The sequence below is a fragment of the Lipophrys pholis genome (genome assembly GCF_963383615.2).
Source record: "Lipophrys pholis genome assembly, chromosome: 21".
NCBI lineage: Eukaryota > Metazoa > Chordata > Actinopteri > Blenniiformes > Blenniidae > Lipophrys > Lipophrys pholis.
Window position 1 is genome coordinate 4,000,867 of NC_137649.1, and position 19,450 is coordinate 4,020,316.

The 19,450-nt window shown below is 43.8% G+C and overlaps 4 protein-coding genes across 5 annotated transcripts; 3 read left to right on the forward strand and 1 right to left on the reverse strand.

Annotated features, from left to right (window-relative positions):
- The first annotated feature begins 1,391 nt into the window (after positions 1 to 1,391).
- spata45 (spermatogenesis associated 45) lies at positions 1,392 to 5,243 on the forward strand. The gene is made up of 2 exons (XM_080491422.1): positions 1,392 to 1,689; positions 4,118 to 5,243. Exons 1-2 carry the CDS (start codon positions 1,461 to 1,463, stop codon positions 4,135 to 4,137), a joined length of 249 nt encoding a protein of 82 aa, XP_080347548.1. The 5' UTR covers positions 1,392 to 1,460; the 3' UTR covers positions 4,138 to 5,243.
- Positions 4,013 to 10,265, reverse strand: tatdn3 (TatD DNase domain containing 3). The gene is made up of 10 exons (XM_080491421.1): positions 10,101 to 10,265; positions 9,930 to 9,962; positions 9,599 to 9,672; positions 8,844 to 8,916; positions 8,606 to 8,668; positions 7,297 to 7,406; positions 6,862 to 6,917; positions 6,676 to 6,788; positions 5,525 to 5,605; positions 4,013 to 5,434 (listed from the first exon to the last, which is right to left on the reverse strand). The coding sequence occupies exons 1-10, from the start codon at positions 10,155 to 10,157 to the stop codon at positions 5,300 to 5,302; spliced, it is 795 nt and encodes a 264-aa protein (XP_080347547.1). The 5' UTR covers positions 10,158 to 10,265; the 3' UTR covers positions 4,013 to 5,299.
- Positions 10,266 to 10,289: 24 nt separating this feature from the next.
- nsl1 (NSL1 component of MIS12 kinetochore complex) lies at positions 10,290 to 13,773 on the forward strand. 2 transcript variants are annotated; one of them, XM_080490306.1, is made up of 6 exons: positions 10,290 to 10,513; positions 11,976 to 12,048; positions 12,116 to 12,249; positions 12,349 to 12,397; positions 12,985 to 13,052; positions 13,127 to 13,773. In XM_080490306.1, exons 1-6 carry the CDS (start codon positions 10,346 to 10,348, stop codon positions 13,391 to 13,393), a joined length of 759 nt encoding a protein of 252 aa, XP_080346432.1. In that variant the 5' UTR covers positions 10,290 to 10,345; the 3' UTR covers positions 13,394 to 13,773. The 2 variants fall into 2 exon arrangements, with proteins under 2 accessions (XP_080346432.1, XP_080346431.1); XM_080490305.1 differs by having other exon boundaries at positions 10,299 to 10,513; positions 12,349 to 12,403.
- A 632-nt stretch (positions 13,774 to 14,405) lies between these two features.
- batf3 (basic leucine zipper transcription factor, ATF-like 3) lies at positions 14,406 to 18,408 on the forward strand. The gene is made up of 5 exons (XM_080490307.1): positions 14,406 to 14,589; positions 15,534 to 15,638; positions 15,848 to 15,892; positions 16,546 to 16,743; positions 17,504 to 18,408. Exons 1-4 carry the CDS (start codon positions 14,515 to 14,517, stop codon positions 16,678 to 16,680), a joined length of 360 nt encoding a protein of 119 aa, XP_080346433.1. The 5' UTR covers positions 14,406 to 14,514; the 3' UTR covers positions 16,681 to 16,743; positions 17,504 to 18,408.
- The last annotated feature ends 1,042 nt before the right edge of the window (positions 18,409 to 19,450 follow it).

The window sequence follows — 19,450 nt, forward strand, 5'->3', positions numbered from 1 at the left end:
TGTGGATGAAAATCTGTGGCCAGACAGACAGCAGAGAGAGGACGACCACGACAGTGAGGAGGATGAGGAGGAAGACCACGACAGTGAGGAGGATGAGGAGGACGACCACGACAGTGAGGAGGATGAGGAGGACGACCACGACAGTGAGGAGGATGAGGAGGAAGACCACGACAGTGAGGAGGATGAGGAGGACGACCATTGAGGAGGATGAGGAGGACGACCACGACAGTGAGGAGGATGAGGAGGACGACCACGACAGTGAGGAGGATGAGGAGGAAGACCACGACAGTGAGGAGGATGAGGAGGACGACCACGACAGTGAGGAGGATGAGGAGGACGACCACGACAGTGAGGAGGATGAGGAGGAAGACCACGACAGTGAGGAGGATGAGGAGGACGACCATTGAGGAGGATGAGGAGGACGACCACGACAGTGAGGAGGATGAGGAGGACGACCATTGAGGAGGAGTTACTGGTGTGAACGATATTGGATATAATTTTCCTGTTTTTGTGTTGATGTGTTTAAAGTACAGTATATTTTGCTGTATACATTTTCTTGTTACTGTGATGTTTGGCTGCTACTTTTCGTTTGTGAATAAAAATACAGTAACAATTTCCATGACAGTGTCGGTCCATCCTTTTTCTCAGTTTGATACAGTTTGAGTTCTGGTAGCTGGACAAAAGGCATCAATTACAGAAACCATTCATTGTGAGTGAACGGTCTGGACCAGGATTGAAATGTGGCATAAGTGATATTTCCATGGTCCACTGCCATAGTGACAAAACATCGAAACATTTTGACCAACAGTGCTTACACAGTGCCAAAGAGACTTTTGGGGCCATTGACTGTTAATATGAGAAAATGACTTAGTTTTGGTACATGAGTTAACTGTTTTGGGAGAGATATGAGCTTTTGCAGGTGAGCCATGGTGTTGTGTTGAACCATCCAGGCTATTTTGGCAAATGCATGTAGAGCTTGGAGGATTTCATTTCTGTTTCAAGAAATGAGCCAAACCAATCGAGAAAAGCTGTAATAAAGCCTAGACTCTAGGCCAGGGGTGGGCACTCCTGGTCCTCGAGGGCCGCAGTCCTGCATGTTTTCCACGTCTCCCTGCTCAAACACACCTGAGTTGTCATGATGAGGCTCTGCAGAAAGCTTGATAACGAGCCAATAATTGCTGTCAGCTGTCTCAATGTGAGGACACATAGAAACCGTGCAGGACTGCGGCCCTCGAGGACCAGGAGTGCCCACCCCTGCTCTAGGCTCTAGTCTATTCTATTCAGGTTTTCCACTACAGAGTGACTCATCGCCTCTCCAGAAAGGATCTTTGGCGTGCCGGCGCACTTCCTCCAGTGCTCCGTTGCTATGGAAACCTCACAGCGTCACAAACACTTTGAATATTTTAACGCAGGAAAACAAAAAACCAACAACCGTAAATTCCAGTGAGAAAAAGGGGAGAATGGAGCGGGCCCTGCTGGAGCTCAACACGCGGAGGGAGACGTGGTGCCGGGTGGAGGCGGACCCCAAGCAGGCCTGGCGGCGGACCGAGAGGAGGCACTACCGGAGCCACCTGCGGACCAGCCCGGTCCTCGTTACCGCTCTGACCGCCGGAGAGCAGCGCAGCGCGGCCTGCACCGCCCGGCCTCCGCCCGCCGAGCTGCAGGAGAGGAGGCACTTCGAGGAGAGCTGTGAGACTCAGTTTAATGTCTCCAGGATTAATCCAAACACAGACACACGAACGAACCAAGCGGAACACCAGAGCAGAGACTTTAAACCGAACACATGAGTTTATTGGAGGAGATGCTCGCTGGAGAGATGTTGTGTCTCACCGTCCTGATCTTTGATCATCATCCAAGGATCCTTTTACACCGTGACGTTTTCAAATGAAAACAGAAAATATCTGTTGCGTTTAGGTTGTCCGAGTACGAGACAGTAGAGCCCGGAGACACTGAATAGAAAACATTGAGAAAATGCTTTTTCCTTGGAAATGGAAAAAATGCACCTTTTCAAAACATGCTCAGGAGCTGGCCAGTCAGAACAACGTTTCCTCCAGAGTGTCAAGACTTCCAATAGTAATAAGAATAATAAGAATAAGAATGCATTTTATATGTATTGCACGTTACATTTGTGAATCTCAAAGCGATTAAAAACAACAACAATAAAAGCTAAAAGCAGCAATTTAAAACATTTAGGAAACAGCAGTAAAATCAATAAGAACACTTAAAATAAAACAGCAATGAAAATCAATAAGAGCTGCAAAACAGGGATGTTTTTACTCCCTTTATAAGATAATCAGCATGTGGAGCCCTCAGACGCCCTGGAAGAGAATTCCACAGGTGGAGCAGAAGGCCCGGTCACCCATGGTGGAGTTTGGTCCTCGGGATAAGGAGGGGGCGATTTGTGATGGGTGGGGTGAGCAGGTAGGGGGCGTGTGATGCCATGAATACATTGGTAGGTGAGGAGGCAGATGTTGTAGTGTATTCTGCTGGAGCCAATGGAGGGATTTCAGGACCGGTGTGACGTGGTCATGGTTTTTGGTTCTGGCGAGGAGCCTGGCGGCGCTGTTCTGAATGTATCGGAGTTTCTGAAGGTTTTTTGTTGGCAATGACATGGCAGAGTGAGTCGCAGTAATCCAACCTGGAGGAGACTAAAGGCATGGACCAGCTTCTCAGCGCCAGGCAGGGCTAGTGATGGTGATGGGTGGAGGGTTGCAGTATTTTTGAGGTGGAAGAATGAGGTGTTTGATGTGTGCGCCAAAACAGAGGTGGGAGTCAAACTGGACACCAAGGGGACAGTGGAGGACAGAGGGATGTCCTGGAGGAAATGGAAGAGGACTGAAGCTGACGGGGTATGGCCTCTGTTTCGGAGCTATTCAGTTGGAGAAATTTGGTGGTGAGTGTGGAGGTTGAAGGTGGGTGTGAGCTGGAAGCTGAAGCAGGAAGGATATCTCAGTCCATATTGTCCTGGGTCTTGGTAGTTTTATAGTTGACCGTCACCGTAGTAACACGAGAATGTCTGCGTTCGCCCATCGTTAATGTTTACGGCGTTTTGTTCTCTGCTGCATGTGTGTAGTTTCATTACAAAAACAACCAACAGCACCAACTAGTGGCCCAACATGCTAACTACATCATTTTCAAAGTTTCTGCCGTTTCCGTGGAGGTGGAGGTGGAGGTGGAGGACCCGTTGTCGTGGAAACGAGGCTTGAAAAACAGTCAGGTGTTTTTTGTTCGATGATGATTACGACATTTGGAATTGAAAGATTTCTCGTGTGTTTTTAAGACTCAAGATTGACTCACATTACTTCCTTCTACTTGATTGAAGTTTATTAAAAAAAAACTGTGCCCGTATTCACAAAGCATCCTAAGACTAAAAGTAGTTCTTAGTGATGTCACGCTTAAATCTTTTTTTTAGAATTCCTAGAATTCAGAGGCAACACAGGCAATTGCCTCGGGCCCCGAGCTGAAGGGAGCCCCGAGGGACGGCTGACATCAGTCAATTTCAATGACAAAATAATAGAACTGCGTTCATTTCTTCGGTGTGTTTGACATCAAGGTGTGTCGCTGATATCTGCCGTCTGTCGGGGGCCCCCTTCGAGCATCTAGCCAGTGACCACTCGGAAAGGGCCCCGTGGGGGGGATTTTCGATGCGCTGTCGTTGCAGCGTCTCAAAGCAGTTACATGATTTTGCCATTGAAATTGACTAATGTCAGCCGTCCCTCGGGGCCCGAGGCAATTACCTGTGTTGCCTACAGCGCCTGTGTGTGTGTGTGTGTGTGTGTGTGTGTGTGTGTGTGTGTGTGTGTGTGTGTGTGTGTGTGTGTGTGTGTGTGTGTATCTCTGAGAAAAAGCTTCCTGCCTCAGCAGTTTGTTGCCTGAAGAGAAAATACCGAGAAACAACCTAAAGGGCATAATGAACGTAATTAAACCTAAACTGGCTCCGTTCTTGTGATTGCAGCAATAAATAAATAAATCTTTCCTTCAATTCCGTTAGCATTAGCCTGGATCCATGGTCACTGTGATTAGCATTCAGTCTTTATTGTCAAGTTACAAAATACATTCTTTGGCTACAAGAATATGTATATATGTCATTTTTACATTGTTTTCTTTCTCTCCCTAGATAAATCTCACCTGGTGTAGACGATGGCCTCCGGATGGGACCGCACAGTCAAATACTGCAGATACACATCAGAGTCTCCGGTGTTGAATTATCTGAAACCACTTTGGGTGATTTTTAGTGACGAATACAACTGAACACAATGTTTGAGGCTCCATTTACACTGGAACGTCTTCAAGTGAAAATGATAAACTTTGGTTTGTTTGTATTTCCGTTTACACAACAACGGTGCTCGGAGCAACTGCAAACGCAACTTTTTGAAAACAGCTCCCAAGGTGGAACTTTTCGAAAACACTCAGAGCCTGTCTCCGTGGCAACGGAGGATACGGCAACTTTTCGAAAATGTTTAGACTCTATGGAAACGGGGACAAAGCAACTTTTGTGAGCATTCGTGTTTTGGGTGTCGCTTTACACGACAATGCTGCTTGGAGGTGTTGAAAATACAACTTTATGAAAACAGCTCCGAAGGTGAAACACTGCTACTGCTCATGCGCACCGCGGCTGTAGTAACTAGTAGTTCTGCACATGCTCAGTAGAGACAATAAGAACAATGTTTCCTCCTCAGTGTCATGACTCCCTACTGGACTTGGTAGTTTTATTTTGACAGTCACCGTAATAACAATCCATCTTGGTCGTCTGTCCACTAGAATGTCCGTGTCCTCCCATTGTTGATGTTAAGAGCGTATTGTTCTCTGCTGCTTGTGTTTGTGGTTTCATTACAAAAACAACCAACAGCACCCACTAGTGGCCCAACATGCTAACTACATCGTTTGGAGTATTTCTGCCGTTTCCGTGTAAACCTTGTTTTCAAAACGTTGCTGTGTTAGATGGAAAACCTCTGAAACAAAAACATAAAAATGTGTTTCCAGTTTAAACGTTGTGTGTAAATGGGGCCTGAAGCAGACGTAAACATATAATTACACAAGTTTTCAAAGTTTCAACATGTTTGTTTTTGTATCAGAGATACACGTTTTTTTTGTGAGTCTTCAGCAGTAAACATGGTCTTGTTAATGAAACCATCAATATCACCATCAGTGTCACAAATCTCAACTGTAACATCAAAAACTGTTTTCTTTTATTTCCTAAAAATATATATATATTTTCACAATAAAATCATGTTCTGCTCCACAAACATTCTCGGAGGGTTCTTCTGTCTGAGCTCCGCACTGCAGATGTGGACGTCCGTCAGCGTCTGACGGCCTTGGGGAAGAGCTTGTAGGCGTTTTGAGTGGTGATCATCTGGACGCTTTGTGGCGACAGGCCTTTGACGTGAGCGATGTAGCTGCAGCTCAGGGTGACGTTACTGGGCTCGTTACGCTCCTGAAACACAGAGAAACATTTCCAAACAAGCCCAAAAAAACAAAGAACAAAGAACAAAATATATTGAATTGACGGCATTTAAAGACGTACGTGTTTCTCAGGCCCCAGTGCAGGAGAGTCTGTTTCAAGACAGATGTGTTCCAGTGGGATCTGCTTGATTAACTTGTCTCTCTGCAGCAGGAGAACCGACTGATCACAATATACAACCTGACTTCACAGCATCACCACGTCTCTTCGAAAGTGAAATTCTCCATCAAATGTGGTTATTTTGAAACAAATGATCTCGTTATGCAGCAATTAACATTTAAGTTTAATTTAATAGATTCTATGTTACTGATACCATTTTTTACTACGGGAGTAGATTCTACAGCATTTACCTCGACTTTATCTACATTTAAAACATTTATTTCAGAATCACAGAGGTGAGACATGGAATCATGACACTCTGGAGACAAACATTGTTCTTCGGCCCCGTTTACACGACAACGAATACGAGTGTATCTGCAAAACTTTCTTCACTTTTGGGGGGGGTCGGTTTACACGACACCGTCGTGCGGATCCACTGTATCCGCAAAGTTTTTATACCGGCTCCCAAGGTGGAAAGATATCTCTCCCCCTCCTTGTTGAAAATAGTTCCTTCTGCTCATCCGCCTGTCGAGTCGTCATCTGTCGATACGAATGCAGGGTTCTCTCGATTTTGTTCACGTTCCCTGCACAGGAGTCTGTGTGGTTTCATTACAAAAACAAGCAACAGCGCCCTCCCGTGGCCTGGCATACTAACGACATCGTTGTCAGTGTGTGTAAACGCACCCCTTTTTTTTTTAAACGCATTAGGTGTTGTCACGTGAAACGTTGTCGTGTAAACGGGGCCTTATTGTCCTGCTGCAGTCGCAGCATTTTCAATAAGTTATGTTTTCCTCCGTTTCCATGGAGACGCGGTCAAATATTTTTGAAAAAGTTGCACTTTCTAACGTTTCCATGGAGACGGAGCATTTAAAAAAAAGTTTCATTTCCCCCGTTTCCACGGAGACGGAGTCGTCGTGTTTTCCATCTTGGCAGCCATTTTTATTTTATTTTTTTTACCTCGGAACCCCAAGACGCGAGTTTTCCATTTTCACTTGAAAATGTTGTCGTATAAACGGGGCCTCAGTTTGTCCGACAGACTTGAGCCAGAGAATAATCTCGGCTATTGGCCTCCAGGAACGGGAGGAATTCCCAGTCGCTTAAGAACTGATGCCTACTTGTCGGTTTCTGCAGACGGCCGGCGGGAAAGAGAAATGGTACCCGGCCTTCACGCCTTCCAGGGCCACCGAAGGCTTCCCGGCAAAGTTGTGCAGCAGAGCTCGGCTGACACCTGAAAGAAAGCCGGAGTGTTACAGCCTCCGAGTGTCTGTGTGTGCGAATGTGACGGAGCGAGAGGAGCCCACCTTGCTCTCTCATGGTCTCAATGGCAACCTTTGCCGCCGATCGCGTGTGGACGTTTCTGTGTGGAAAACAATCATTCGAATTGATCAGCATTATCATTTATATCAGGACTGTCAGGCACATTTTAGCTCAGGGGCCTTGAACAGCACAGCTTCATCCTTTGTGGGCCGGACCGGTAAAATAGTGTCATGAATAAACTTTAAAGTTTTTCTTTGTTGTGGTACAGATGATGGTTCAATAACTCGTTTCTCCCACGTGGGCGTTGCTGCAACTCAATCATTGGTTGGATTGTTTCTGAAAGTGATGTCTTCACATATTCGCAGGGACACTTTTGAGCTGTTGTCTGCAGCTGCAGGTGATTAAATCTGTGCTGAGTGGACATGAGTGCCTGACGCGGTCTGATTATTGTTCTCCTGATTCAATCGCAGCGTACTCACACGGGCAGATCCAGCTCCTTTGCGATGTTGAGCTGTTTAACAAAGACTTTCATCTGGTCGTCTCTGTCCTGCTGAGTGGAGACGCACCACGGAGTGAAATCCAATCCAATCTGCAGACAAATCACAAGAACATAGAAAGTATTTCTAGGTTTTCAGCTCGTCTTCATAGCTGTGGCTGTAGTCAACTTAGGACGCTTTCAAATTTTTTCCACTTTTCGTTTCATGAAAGTTTCGTTTTGAAAATGACGTACGTTTACAGGGACGCGGCAGAAACACTGAAAACTACACAGCAAAACACAATGAAAACAGTAACTCGGGTCACGTTTACACAACAATGTTTTCAAGTGAAAATGGAAAACTTTGGTTGTGTTTCAGGGGGTCCATTTACACAACAGTGCAACTTTTTGAAAACTGCTCCCAAGGTAGAACTTTTCTGAAACGGTGCTACTGTGCATGTGCACCTCCACCGTTGTAACGAGCAGTTAGTAGAGAAAACCAGAACAGTGTTTCCTCCAGAGTGTCGTGACTCACAGACTATAGTCTCCTGGACTTGGTAGTTTTATTTTGACAGTCACTGTAATAATAATCCAACTTGGTCGTCTGTCCACTAGAATGTCCGTGTTCTCCCATTGTTGATGTTTAGAGTGTATTGTTCTCTGCACCCTTGTGTGTGTGGTTTCATTACAAAAACAACCAACAGCACCCACTAGTGGCCCAACATTGACTTGTCAATGTTGCAGGTGAAAACAGTTGAAGAGCTGCAGAGTTGTCAGGTTCGGCGCAAGCGAAGTTAGTTTTTTCGAAGTAGACAATAATCCTTGAACCGATCTCGACTTGGTCCGCGCACGTGGAACGTGAGACGTATTCACCGTGGCAGGGGGGTCTGGACTCGCTGCTTTCTCACCTCTGTAATAACAACAGTTACAGGAAGAGCGGTCTGTCGCTGTTGATTGAGCGCCGTGAAGCCCGAAATCTGCCCCGACAGACCGTCGCATTCCTGAGCTGGAGGATGGACGAGGTGAGGGGGAGCGGGGCCGTCACTTTGTACGCGTGAGAAAGTTTGTAACCGACAATATTAGAATATTAAGGGGGATAATGAAGAGTTTGAACTCTTCTGTTCCAAACAAACATTTTCAACATTTCTGCCTTTTCCTTGCAGGTGGACATCATGAAGCTTTCCTGAAATTAAAAGGAAAAACCATACGTTTTCACTTGAGACACTGTTGTGTAAACGCGGCCTAATCAATCCATCATTTCAGGTTTCAACGTGAAACTTCAGTGAATTAAATCACGTCGGTGTTGTACAGACCTCCCCGATAGCAACTAATTGTTCTTTGTGGTTATAAAACTGTTGCAGAGCAGCATCCAGATCCTGTGAAGAAAATAAATCAGCTTTAATCATCATCAACTCTTTGAAGGACACTTGTGTATTAATCATGTTTATTTTTTGCCACACAAATAAAAGAAATCTGCTGATAAATCTCTAGAGATAAGTTAATTTTCTCAGGATCTTTGAAATTGGTTGCCGTGCAGACTGTTTTCCCGACCTGAGGCGTCACACTGCGGCGCTCAGGCTGCAGCGGGTGGACACCGAAACATGGAGCCACCAGATCCGGATATCTGTGGGGGAGGAATCCAACATGACACCCATGAAAAACAAACACAAAGTCTTCCAGCTGGGAGGAGAAATCCATTAGGATTCTCTACAGGAGAGAGGGGGGGGGGGGGGGGGGGGGGGCAACACACTTTGGTTTAGGGACCACATTCAGCCCAGTTTCATCTTGAGTAGGCTGAACCGGTTAAAATAGTGCCATAATAACCTTTGAATTTAAACAATAAAGTTTTTCTTTGTTGTGTTGCAGAGTATATGTGTTGAAAATGTCACAAAACCAAACAATTATTACTATGGAAAATGACTACAATCTCAACACCGAAGCCAGTTTCAGTGAAACCTTCTGGTGCAAAATACAGTGAAATGTCCCAAAACTGTTGCCTTATGGGTGTTTTTACAAACTCACCCAACAGCATGGCTTTGAGGACAATGCTAGTTTGCTATCTTTCATGGCAGTATCACCAGAAATGTGTTAAAAATTTTTTTTTATAATTTTCTTGGTGTTTTGGCCGGATTGGAACCTCTAGCGGGCTGGTTTAGGTCCACGGACCTTATGTTTGACACCTCTGGTTTGGACTCAAACGTTTTGTTTTATGTGTTTACTGCATTCTCAGTGAATCACTGCACGCATCAAATATATTTACACAGTGAGACATTACACGCTGTGCCTGTTTATGTGGTGGAACAGACCTTTCCTGGAGCTGCAGAACTCGGTTAAACTCTCCAATTTCTTCTGTGACTGCAATCAGAGTCTTTATACCAACCTACAGACAAAATATTACATATTTTTTTAATTATAAACCTCAGAAACGTAAATCATATGATAAAACTAGTATAGATATTCAAGTTTAAACATAGTTTAAGATAAGTAACAGAGTAGTGGGACGATCTAAAAAGGAAGAAAGAGAACAGACAGTTATTCACATCATTTAGGGCAGGTGGACAAATCAATACAGTAAAATGCAGCACAAAGTGCTTTACAGGCTAAAAACTAAATAAAAACAGTGATAATCATACTTACTTCTCTGGCTCTCTCGATCACATCGTCCAGATCCTACAAAAATAAAATATTCGTACAGTGATGAGAAGACGATGACAGTTTTTGTGAGTATTGTACATGTTTGTCTAGCATCCACCTCATTGACTAAATGGTTAGTTTACATTCGTTCACTTGAAGATAAAAAGTTTTCACCTCCTCAAATTCACGAGCTGATATGTGACAGTGACAGTCAACGAAGCCATACTCCATTTAAAATCTCGAGAGCGAAAATAAGCCGGAACTTGTCAAATAATTACTGAAAATGTGTAGTTTGTTTTTAGCTCCACCGCTGACATTCAGCCGGAATCTTTCTTCTGCAGCCGCGTTTCCGACGGCTCAGTTAGTACGAGCAGCAGGAAACGGAAGTGAAGTATTCGTAAACAGAGTTGGCGGTAAAGATGGAGACGGAAAGTCCAACAAAAGAGGAATTCCGAGTCCAGGTAGCGTCTAAGAAGCAGGTAAATGAGCAGATAGATAAATATAAAAACATTTTAAAGACAGCTTTGGACGGACAGACTGACGTTTCAGAAGAGACGAAGAAACAGTTAGTGGAGGAGCTGCTGGCGGTGAGTCGCTCCTTTTAATGTCCCTCCTACTAATAAACAAATATTTCCCACATATAACTCTTTGTTTTTAACCCAACAAACCACACTTATCTCTGTCTATGGGTTTGACAGCTTTTTACGTTTTTAAAAATATAGTTTATTCATACTGCAGTATTCAGACACAATGAAGGTAGTTCAATGTTTTACAAAGAAATTACAGAAAAACAATACATACAGTACCGACTTTATTCAGGTGCATGTGATGGAATAAGTAAAATAATGCTTATTGGAATGTCTGAGCAAAATAAAGTATTTTGAACCTTGATTTAAAAGAGGTGTGTGTGTCAGCAGGTAGTTTGTTCTACAGGTGAGGAAGGTAGGAACTAAAAGCTGCTTCACCTTGTTTCTTCTGATTCTGGGAACATTTAGTAAACCTCTTGCTGGTGATCTCAGATGTACATGTAGGATATGAAACATTCAGACTCCCGAGGTCCTCAAGAAGAGATTTTCTAATTGTTTCCAGGGTCAGAAGAAACAAGGTGAAGCAGCTTTTAGTTCCTACCTTCCTCACCTGTAGAACAAGACCTGCTCATACACTCACTTCTTTTAAATCAAGATTTAAAACTGTTTCTTTTGCTCAGACTTTCCAATAAACAATATTTTACTTATTCCATCACATGTACCTGATGTGTTACTGTGTGTGTTGGTTTTCTGTTATTTGTTGGTCTAGTGGAAAGCAGTCTCGCCTACCATACACATGGTTTGTGTTCAACTCAAAGTGGGCTTGGATTTATTTATTATTTTTCATTGCGTCAAGTCATCGAGAGGTCTTGTTTGGACGTTAATATGACGTCCAGATGGGACATCCATGCAATGTCAAGGATAGACATACAAAAAAACTTTCATTCTGGCTTCCCTGAAGACGTCTTCTGGAGGTATGGAAATCATGTCTTAAAGGCAGGTTGAGCTTTTTTCTCCTTTTTCCGTCCTAAAGATGTGATCTGGACCACTCTTTGCTCAGTGGGTCAACTTTTCTAACTCTGGAAGTCTTTGGACAAATCCTTTCAATTGATTTCTGCTAAATAATTCAATTATCTCCCGTCCAAATGGTATCCCATCGATTCTGTGTTGATATGTTGTGGTTTGTTTTATTAACTCCTCTGTTTCTCTGCTTGTTGTTCCTTCATCCTTTTTATTTTTTAATTGTTTTCTTTCCTCTCCTGCATAGTTTTCTTTCTCAACTCTGTATTATATTCTTATCATGTGCAAATAAAAGGAGAAAAAATCTCAATCTGTTTTAAATATGTATTGTTTTTACGTTTATTCTTATTGAAAACCGTACATTCGTAAAAAAAAACAGTTTATCTGCTGGATTTCATAAATCAGTACGGCATCATGAAGTATTGTCTGGATTATTCTCAGTGTGTTTCTGACTCTTGATGCCGGCACTGATAAGCTGCTAAGTTTATGTTTTGATCTGCAGAACTTTGAAGCTGCTGTTCAAGCCAACGTGTTGGTGAACGGACTTCCCTGGGATGAGGCTCCCGACGCTGAATGTAACTACCGATGATCTGGGTTATTAATGGCATGTGATTGCTGTTTAATCTGTCTTGTCCAATCCAGTGGAGGACGAGGCGATCGATCTGGAAAGCATCTTGGATGAGACGGTTGTTGAGACCACCAGGAGGCGCTGCACCTTCCCAAAACGGATCCTCCCTCATGTGGTTCGCACCCTCAAGGCTGAACGTGAAGTCATGGTGGGTCTGTGTGGGACTGTGGGCGGGGTTACGGGATTCTGTCTGGTCATGTGATGTCATATATTTTCCTCACGTGCCGTCACCGTGTTTGTGTTTCAGGGGCTTTATGATAAAAGTGTAAAACCTCAGGAGGTGATTAGAGATCCAGGTCAAGGTAACACACACACACACACACACACACACACACACACACACACACACACACACACACACACACACACACACACACACACACACACACACACACACACACACACACACACACACACACACACTCGTTGAAGTGCAGGAGGTGTGAAGGAAGCACTACTTCTTATTTTCATGGCAGAGGTGAAACTTTCTCCCTCACTGAACTGAAGTACTGAAATGCATCACAACTTTTTGTTCACTATTTTCAGTCCCATAAATAGAAATAGATACCAGTATCAGGTCCGATACTACACCGAGTACTCGTAACAGGTAGCCGATACAACCCGGCCAGTGATGTCATCCATCAGCAGGTGGTCGACAAGAGAGCATGAGTGATGTCAGAGGTTTAAGGAGGCAGTATTTAGGTTAAATGGCATTTAATGAATACTTGTATTGGAAAGTAGCTAAAGGTTAGTACTCGTACTTGTACTTTAAAAAAGTGGTATTGATGCATCCCTACTATAAGCCCCCACATTTTACAGTCAGAACTTCATCAGCCTGTCAGACGTCTTCCAACACGTTGTCATGAAACTGTTGTTTGATCAGAGAGCATCATGAACGAGCTGTCGTCAGCCGCTCCGGCCATGGTGAAGCAGGCCATCCAGGTCATCAAGGTAACCCAGCAACACCTCTGGGAATGTTACGGTTTCCCATGCACACGTGCTTCAGCCGTCCGTTTCCTCCGCAGTCCATTAATGCCCTGCAGAAACAGGCCGAAGGCCTCTGTGAGGTCCTCAACCTGAAGCCCAGCCCGGCCTCACTGGAGATCCGCAGGGAAGTGTTTGGCTCCAGCAGCCAGCCGGACGCCGCCCTGCATCCCGCCGCCAAGCAGCCCATCAAAAGAGCTGTGAAGAGAGCGGCGGAGGCTGACGGATACGAGCCGCTCGCCAAGAAACCAGAGCGCCTCGGGGGAGAGGACCACCTGCAGGGAGACCGAAACACTGGGGCTCTTTAGAGGATTTATATTCAGAGAAAATCAAAGGTCAGACTTCCATGTAAATAGAGGGGAACTGAAAGAAGGCACAAAACCACAAGGGGGCGCTGTTCTCTTGGAGAGATCTTCATGAGTCTGGCTCAACAAGATTCATCCAGATATGAAGAGTCCAAACCTTTACAGTATTTATTTAGATTTGTTTTGGTTGTAAATGTCCAAAAATGTGCAACAAGTCAGGAAATCCTCTCCAGAAAAACTGTCGCGATCTGCAGGTTAGAAATGTATGAATGTTTATATCTATATGAATGCAACTCTCTTTTTCTTGCTATATAACGGTCTGGACATGATGGTTATGGAGTAAAATGTCTCCAGGTTCAATAAAGTCTGAGCTTAAAACATTCCATCGGGTTTCATTTGTACAAGACGTCTAAATATTTTCTGCAGGAGTGTCGGGGTTAAACCCAGTGAGCAAAACGACGGAGACCCGAGCTGAAATATCAGTGATGCTGGCAAACCAGCGTGAGCCTCAAAGCCATGCTGTCGGGGTGAGTTTTTCAAGACATTACCTGCTAATAACAGTTTTATTTTATATAGATAGATACTTTATTAATGAGAGAAATTCAAGTTTTTAGCAGCCGACATAAAGGACCAATGACAAGCAGGTTTGTTGACAATAACCCTCAGTTAGTACACTGAACACTTCTCACTTTAGATAGTATAGAATCTACACAAATACACTTCTAATTTCAAAAGCTATAGAAATATAAATGTGTTAATAGTCGATAGTTCCTGTTTTTCTACATTTCAAGGCAGGAAGTGTGGTACACGAGTTCCATATTTAGGATTAATTTGTTAACTCCAAAGCTTTCGATGACTTCCTGTGGATCAGCACGCCACCGTCGCTGTTTGTGGTTGACGGTTGAGTTTCTGCGGCGGTCGGGCTGGTGGGCCCTCGGTCACGTGACTTACGTGAACTGCCCTCACCGCTTCTGTTAAAAGGGAATCGAGAAGGGAGCTGAAGTGAAACCGCAGCCTCTTTCCTCGTCTTGTTGTTGTTGTCTGAGCTCCGCTGGACTGGAGGCCCCAGCGCTGCACGCTCTCCTGCCGCCGCCGCCGCCGCCGCCGCCGCCGAGAGGTCTGTGATGTCAGATTGTGACTCTGTGTGCTTCTCTCAACTGAAGAACACCGTCAACACTCTGCTGTGTGAAGGATGTGAGGTAAGATCCTTTATCTGTCGCTGGTTTCCCCACCAACGCGTATTAGTGCATGATGATGTGCTCTTTAGCCTATAGGCAGGTCAAAGGTCACACGTGGGAGCGACTAACAGCTCTCATACAGGTTCATACATTTCAAGGTAAGAGTCACTCAAAACAACTTAAAAAAAAATGGATGAAATTTACGAATTATTGCAGCAAAACTCAATAGAAGAATACAAATTGATCTAAAAAAAAACAAACAAGAACCACACTTTGGAATGTGGAGATATAAGGTTCAAATTACAGACGAAAAGTAAAACTGGTATCAAAAACTAGATAGAATGTGATGTAAAATACAACATATGACAATCAAATGATAAAATATCAAAAGAAAAATTAGACTGATGTTAAAAAGTGGATCAATCTTAGTTCACCATACAAAATATTAGAATATAGTATTAGTAATGATAGAGAAAGTGTAAAACTGATGTTAAAAACCATATAAAATGTTATTTAAAACACAAAATGTGATGATTAAATATCAGAGCCAAACTGATGTTTATTACCAGATAAAATGTAATTTGACTCACAACAGATGTGATGGTTATGATGTTAAAAATGGAAAAAGTGCCATTTAAAACAACACGATAAAAAAAAAAAGACAAAATTTCAAAGGAAATCTGAAACTGATGTTGATTACCAGAAAAAAATGTCATTTCAACATCATGTATGTGAATATGATGTTAAAAAGGTCTAACTAATGTTAAAAACCAGTTAAATCTTCCAAAACATGAAGACAGAATGTTAAGAATTATCTGCAGAAATAGTTAAAAACAACAAATCCCAGACAAACACACAACAGATATGATGGAAGTTGAATGTTTGTGATATTCTGCCGTTGAAGGTTGATGTGTCGTCGTGTTGTGACACCGGAGGCGGTGTGTATTTGTATGGTTGTGTGTCAGTGCTCGGAGGATGAAGGCCGGAGGATGAAGAGGAGAGAGAAGAACAGAGTCGCTGCTCAAAAGAGCCGAAAGAGACAAACCCAGAGAGCCGACGTTCTTCACCAGGTGGAGTTTACAAACCCTGCAGGTCGCCCCCCCCCCCCACCCCCAACCCCCCGCTCAACATGCAAATCCACACCACAAGACTTTCCGGCCCGTTTCCATGGCAACGCTTCAAGTGAAAATGCATCATTTTTGCGCCACGTCCTCGGATCTTTAGTTAAATCCAGACGACTTGATCTCTCCTCAATCCTTCTTTCATTCACCTCTTGCAGGCGTGTGAGCTGCTGGAGCAGAGGAACCGAGAGCTGAGGAGAGAGGTACCGGCGTCCACGTCACACCGAGACACACTGAGACACACCGAGACACACCGAGACACACACACGACAGCTGAAAGAAAACTTTCACTTGTGGCCACAAATGACTATTTCTGATTAAATTCTACTTTTATGGCCACGAATTACGTATTGTAGGCCACAAACTACTATTTTGCGGCAAAGAAATACTAATTCCAGCTCATGAAATATTAACTTGTGGCCATAAACTACAATTTTTAGGTCATAAAATGGGAAATTGAGACCATTAAAATGGTAATTTGAGGCCATGAAATTGTCATTTTTGGCCGCAAACCAGTAATTTGAAGGCACAAAATAGTAATTTGTGGCCATGAAGTACTAATTTGAGGTCACAAAAATAGTAATTTGTGGACATGAAATTTCATTTGTCGCTACGAAATAAGACTTTGAGGCCACGAAATATTGACTTTTTGCCACAAACTATTTATGTGTGATGAAATAGTCATTTGGGACCAAGAGATAGTCATTTTTGACCTCAAAAACTAAGTTTGAGACCACGAAATCTTAATTTGTAGCCACAAACTGTCATTTGAGGCCATGAAATTGGATGCATGTGGCCCCTGAACTAAAATGAGGGACACCGCTGTGAGCAGGAGGTAACAGTGTGACTCTCTCAGGTGGATTCCCTCTCCGAGGAGCAGCGCCTGCTGACTGAAGCGCTCACGGCCCATGAAACTCAATGTCCCATCATGCACTGCTCCTGCACCTCCTCTGGCCTGCAGCCCGACGGAGTGACCACCCGCTGCGCCTGACCTCTGACCCCTGAATGTGTTCTGGAGCCTCAACCCGGTGGCCACTGGCCGTACATTTCTTAGGTGGGGCTCGTCGTTATCATTCGATTTCAGTCAGTGTTCACTTCATTTAAATACACACACACACACACACACACACACACACACACACACACACACACACACACACACACTCAAGAAAATCCTCTTTTATTGAAGATTAAAGAGGATGAAGCAAATACAATTCATTCTTAGTTTGTTGGATTAAACATATTTTCACTGTATTACAGTTTATTAATATATTTTATTTATAAAAATAAAATCCTTCTTGCGTCCACCCTGGCACTCTCTATTGGCCAGTGGCCACTGCTTATTACGCAGTTATCTTCTTAGTTATTTAGAAGCATTTAAAACATTATAATTGTGATAATTCGGGCTTCCAGAACAAAAACTATTAAAAACATCTCACCTTATCAACTATTACTGACTTAATTCCTGACAATATATGTGAAAAAAGGTCTCCAGCTCAACAAATGTAGGAAGGTTTCACAGTTTGGATGAAATTCAGTTTTAAAGGTGAAACTTTTGAGGCACACTGGCAGTTGTCGCACTGCACCCGGACCACCAGAGGGCGCTGTTGACCAAGATGACTGAGAGGCTGAGGAACGCTTAATAACGGCACACAGCGCCCCCTGGTGGTTTAATTTTATAAAGTAAATAAAGTCACAGTTTGACTCCCCCCTTTCATTAAAAAATCTGATTTTTATATTAATATATAAAAAAAAAATTCTCTGTCGTGTGTGTGTGTGTGTGTGTGTGTGTGTGTGTAGGTCTCCTCCTGTAGCTCTGAGAAAAAGCTTCCTGCCTCAGCAGAGTGTGTTTCCGGCTTGTTTCTGCCCTCGGCTGCCGTCGTCGCGCTGCAGAAAACGGCTCACCTGGAGTTCCATACTTTCTGGTCGATGTCTGATTTATTTATTCAACAAGTAGAAACTTTACAAGTTCCCCGTCTGATCGCTCCATGGGGTGGCAGTGAGGAGGTTGTGTCAGGTGAGGTCAAAGGTGTCAAAGGTGCACTGACTGCTTCTGCTCATCTGCTGGTGCTGAATATTGACGGTGCATGTAGAAATAAATATGTTATCGGAGTGTTTTCATGTCAAATTCTCTCCTATTCCTGTTCCACTAGAACTGAAAAATACAGGAGCCATCCTTCACCTCAGGATGTAACTGCAGGAAACAGAGAACGAAAGAATAGAGAGAGAGAGAGAAGGATGTTTTCTGCTTTTTTTTTTTTATTGATTTACGTGTGAGATTAATCATTAGCATTGCTGTTCTGAAGGCGATTTCATGACTGATTTCATAACTTTGCTGAAGCGTCATCGGGTCATACAGTGTGATTACTTTATTTCTGGTTCATCCCACATCAAGCCAACAGACGAGGCTGCAGAGCTGTACATGTAGTTTGTTCTCACCGTCAGTGTTACACTTTAGAAATCCTCACATCGTTCCTACAGAAGGAGAAATCCTCGTTTTCCCTGACGTCGACAGGAAGTGAGGTGCAGGATGATGATTGGGAACTCTTGGTTCACCTTGAAGACGAGGAAGTAAACGTGAAGGAGGAACATGGCTGACCGGAGCCCGATGTAACCTGCGACCTTCGTCGTCCCAACACACCTTGGCTTTGGCAGTACGAGCCTCAATGCAGTACAATGTCAACACATTAAAGAAAAAAAAACCCTGCAGAAATTCTCCAAAAGAGTCTCATCGTGGTCTGACTTCAATTCTATGGTGCAAACAAATAGAATCACTACATTCATCTGAGGTTTGCTGAGTCCAGTCGCCTCCAGACGGTTTGGACGCGGTGCCAAACTGTCCACTGGAGGAAACGACCAAGAAACGGAGTTAGAACAGAACTCAGCTCGTGAAGCTCCGCCGTCTGACGTTCCCACTATTTCACTGCTTATCTATTGGATACCTTTCATGTCAGAATGGAACAAAGAGTTTGATCTTATCTCATTTTAATTGTTCTGCATTTACGTTTCACTCCCCAAAAAAAATAAAAACACACAGAAGAAGGAAATTATAACTTCAAGGTCTTTTTTTTTTTAAACATTCAGTTTGAACTCTCAGCCGAAACCTGCCGGTGAATGTTGGATTTAATCGTCCATGTTTAACGTGGGTCCAATAAACAAGAGTGTTTTACGACCGCTTCACCGGGAGAACAAGCCGGGGCTTCCCTCCCTCAGACTTTGACCTGCTGGTGAAATCCTCTGGAATTATTGCTTCTTTTCTCAGGAACTTAATCCCCTCCGCCTTTCTGCAGAAAATGCTGTGGGCGTTTCTTGTCTTGTCAGCACGTATATTTCCAGGTTTTCTATTCCCCCCACGGGCCGTTTTCCTCACGCTATGACGAAGGCACGGAGAACGACTGCAGCTCACTACTTCTGTGTTTCTACAGGTTCCCTTTGTGTGGCGCTTGTGTTCGCCACCCTCAGGTACTCCCAGAGACACTCTTTATTAGATAACTCAACGCCACACACTCAGACACCCTGCTGCCTCCTGCAGGCTCGTCTCCAGTGTCTCTACTCCGCCTGTCACCTCTGCCTCGCCTCTCATTTTGGGTTTGACCAATCACTGATATGAAAATATGCCAATTTGGACGTTTTGGCGGGTTTTTTTTTAGAAAACAATACACGTTCACACGGTAACATTTTGACAGAAAAGCTGAAAATGAGGTAGTTTTCATGTTGGGAAAGTGTTTGGGCCGTCTGTTTCCGCAACAGTCACTGGAAAC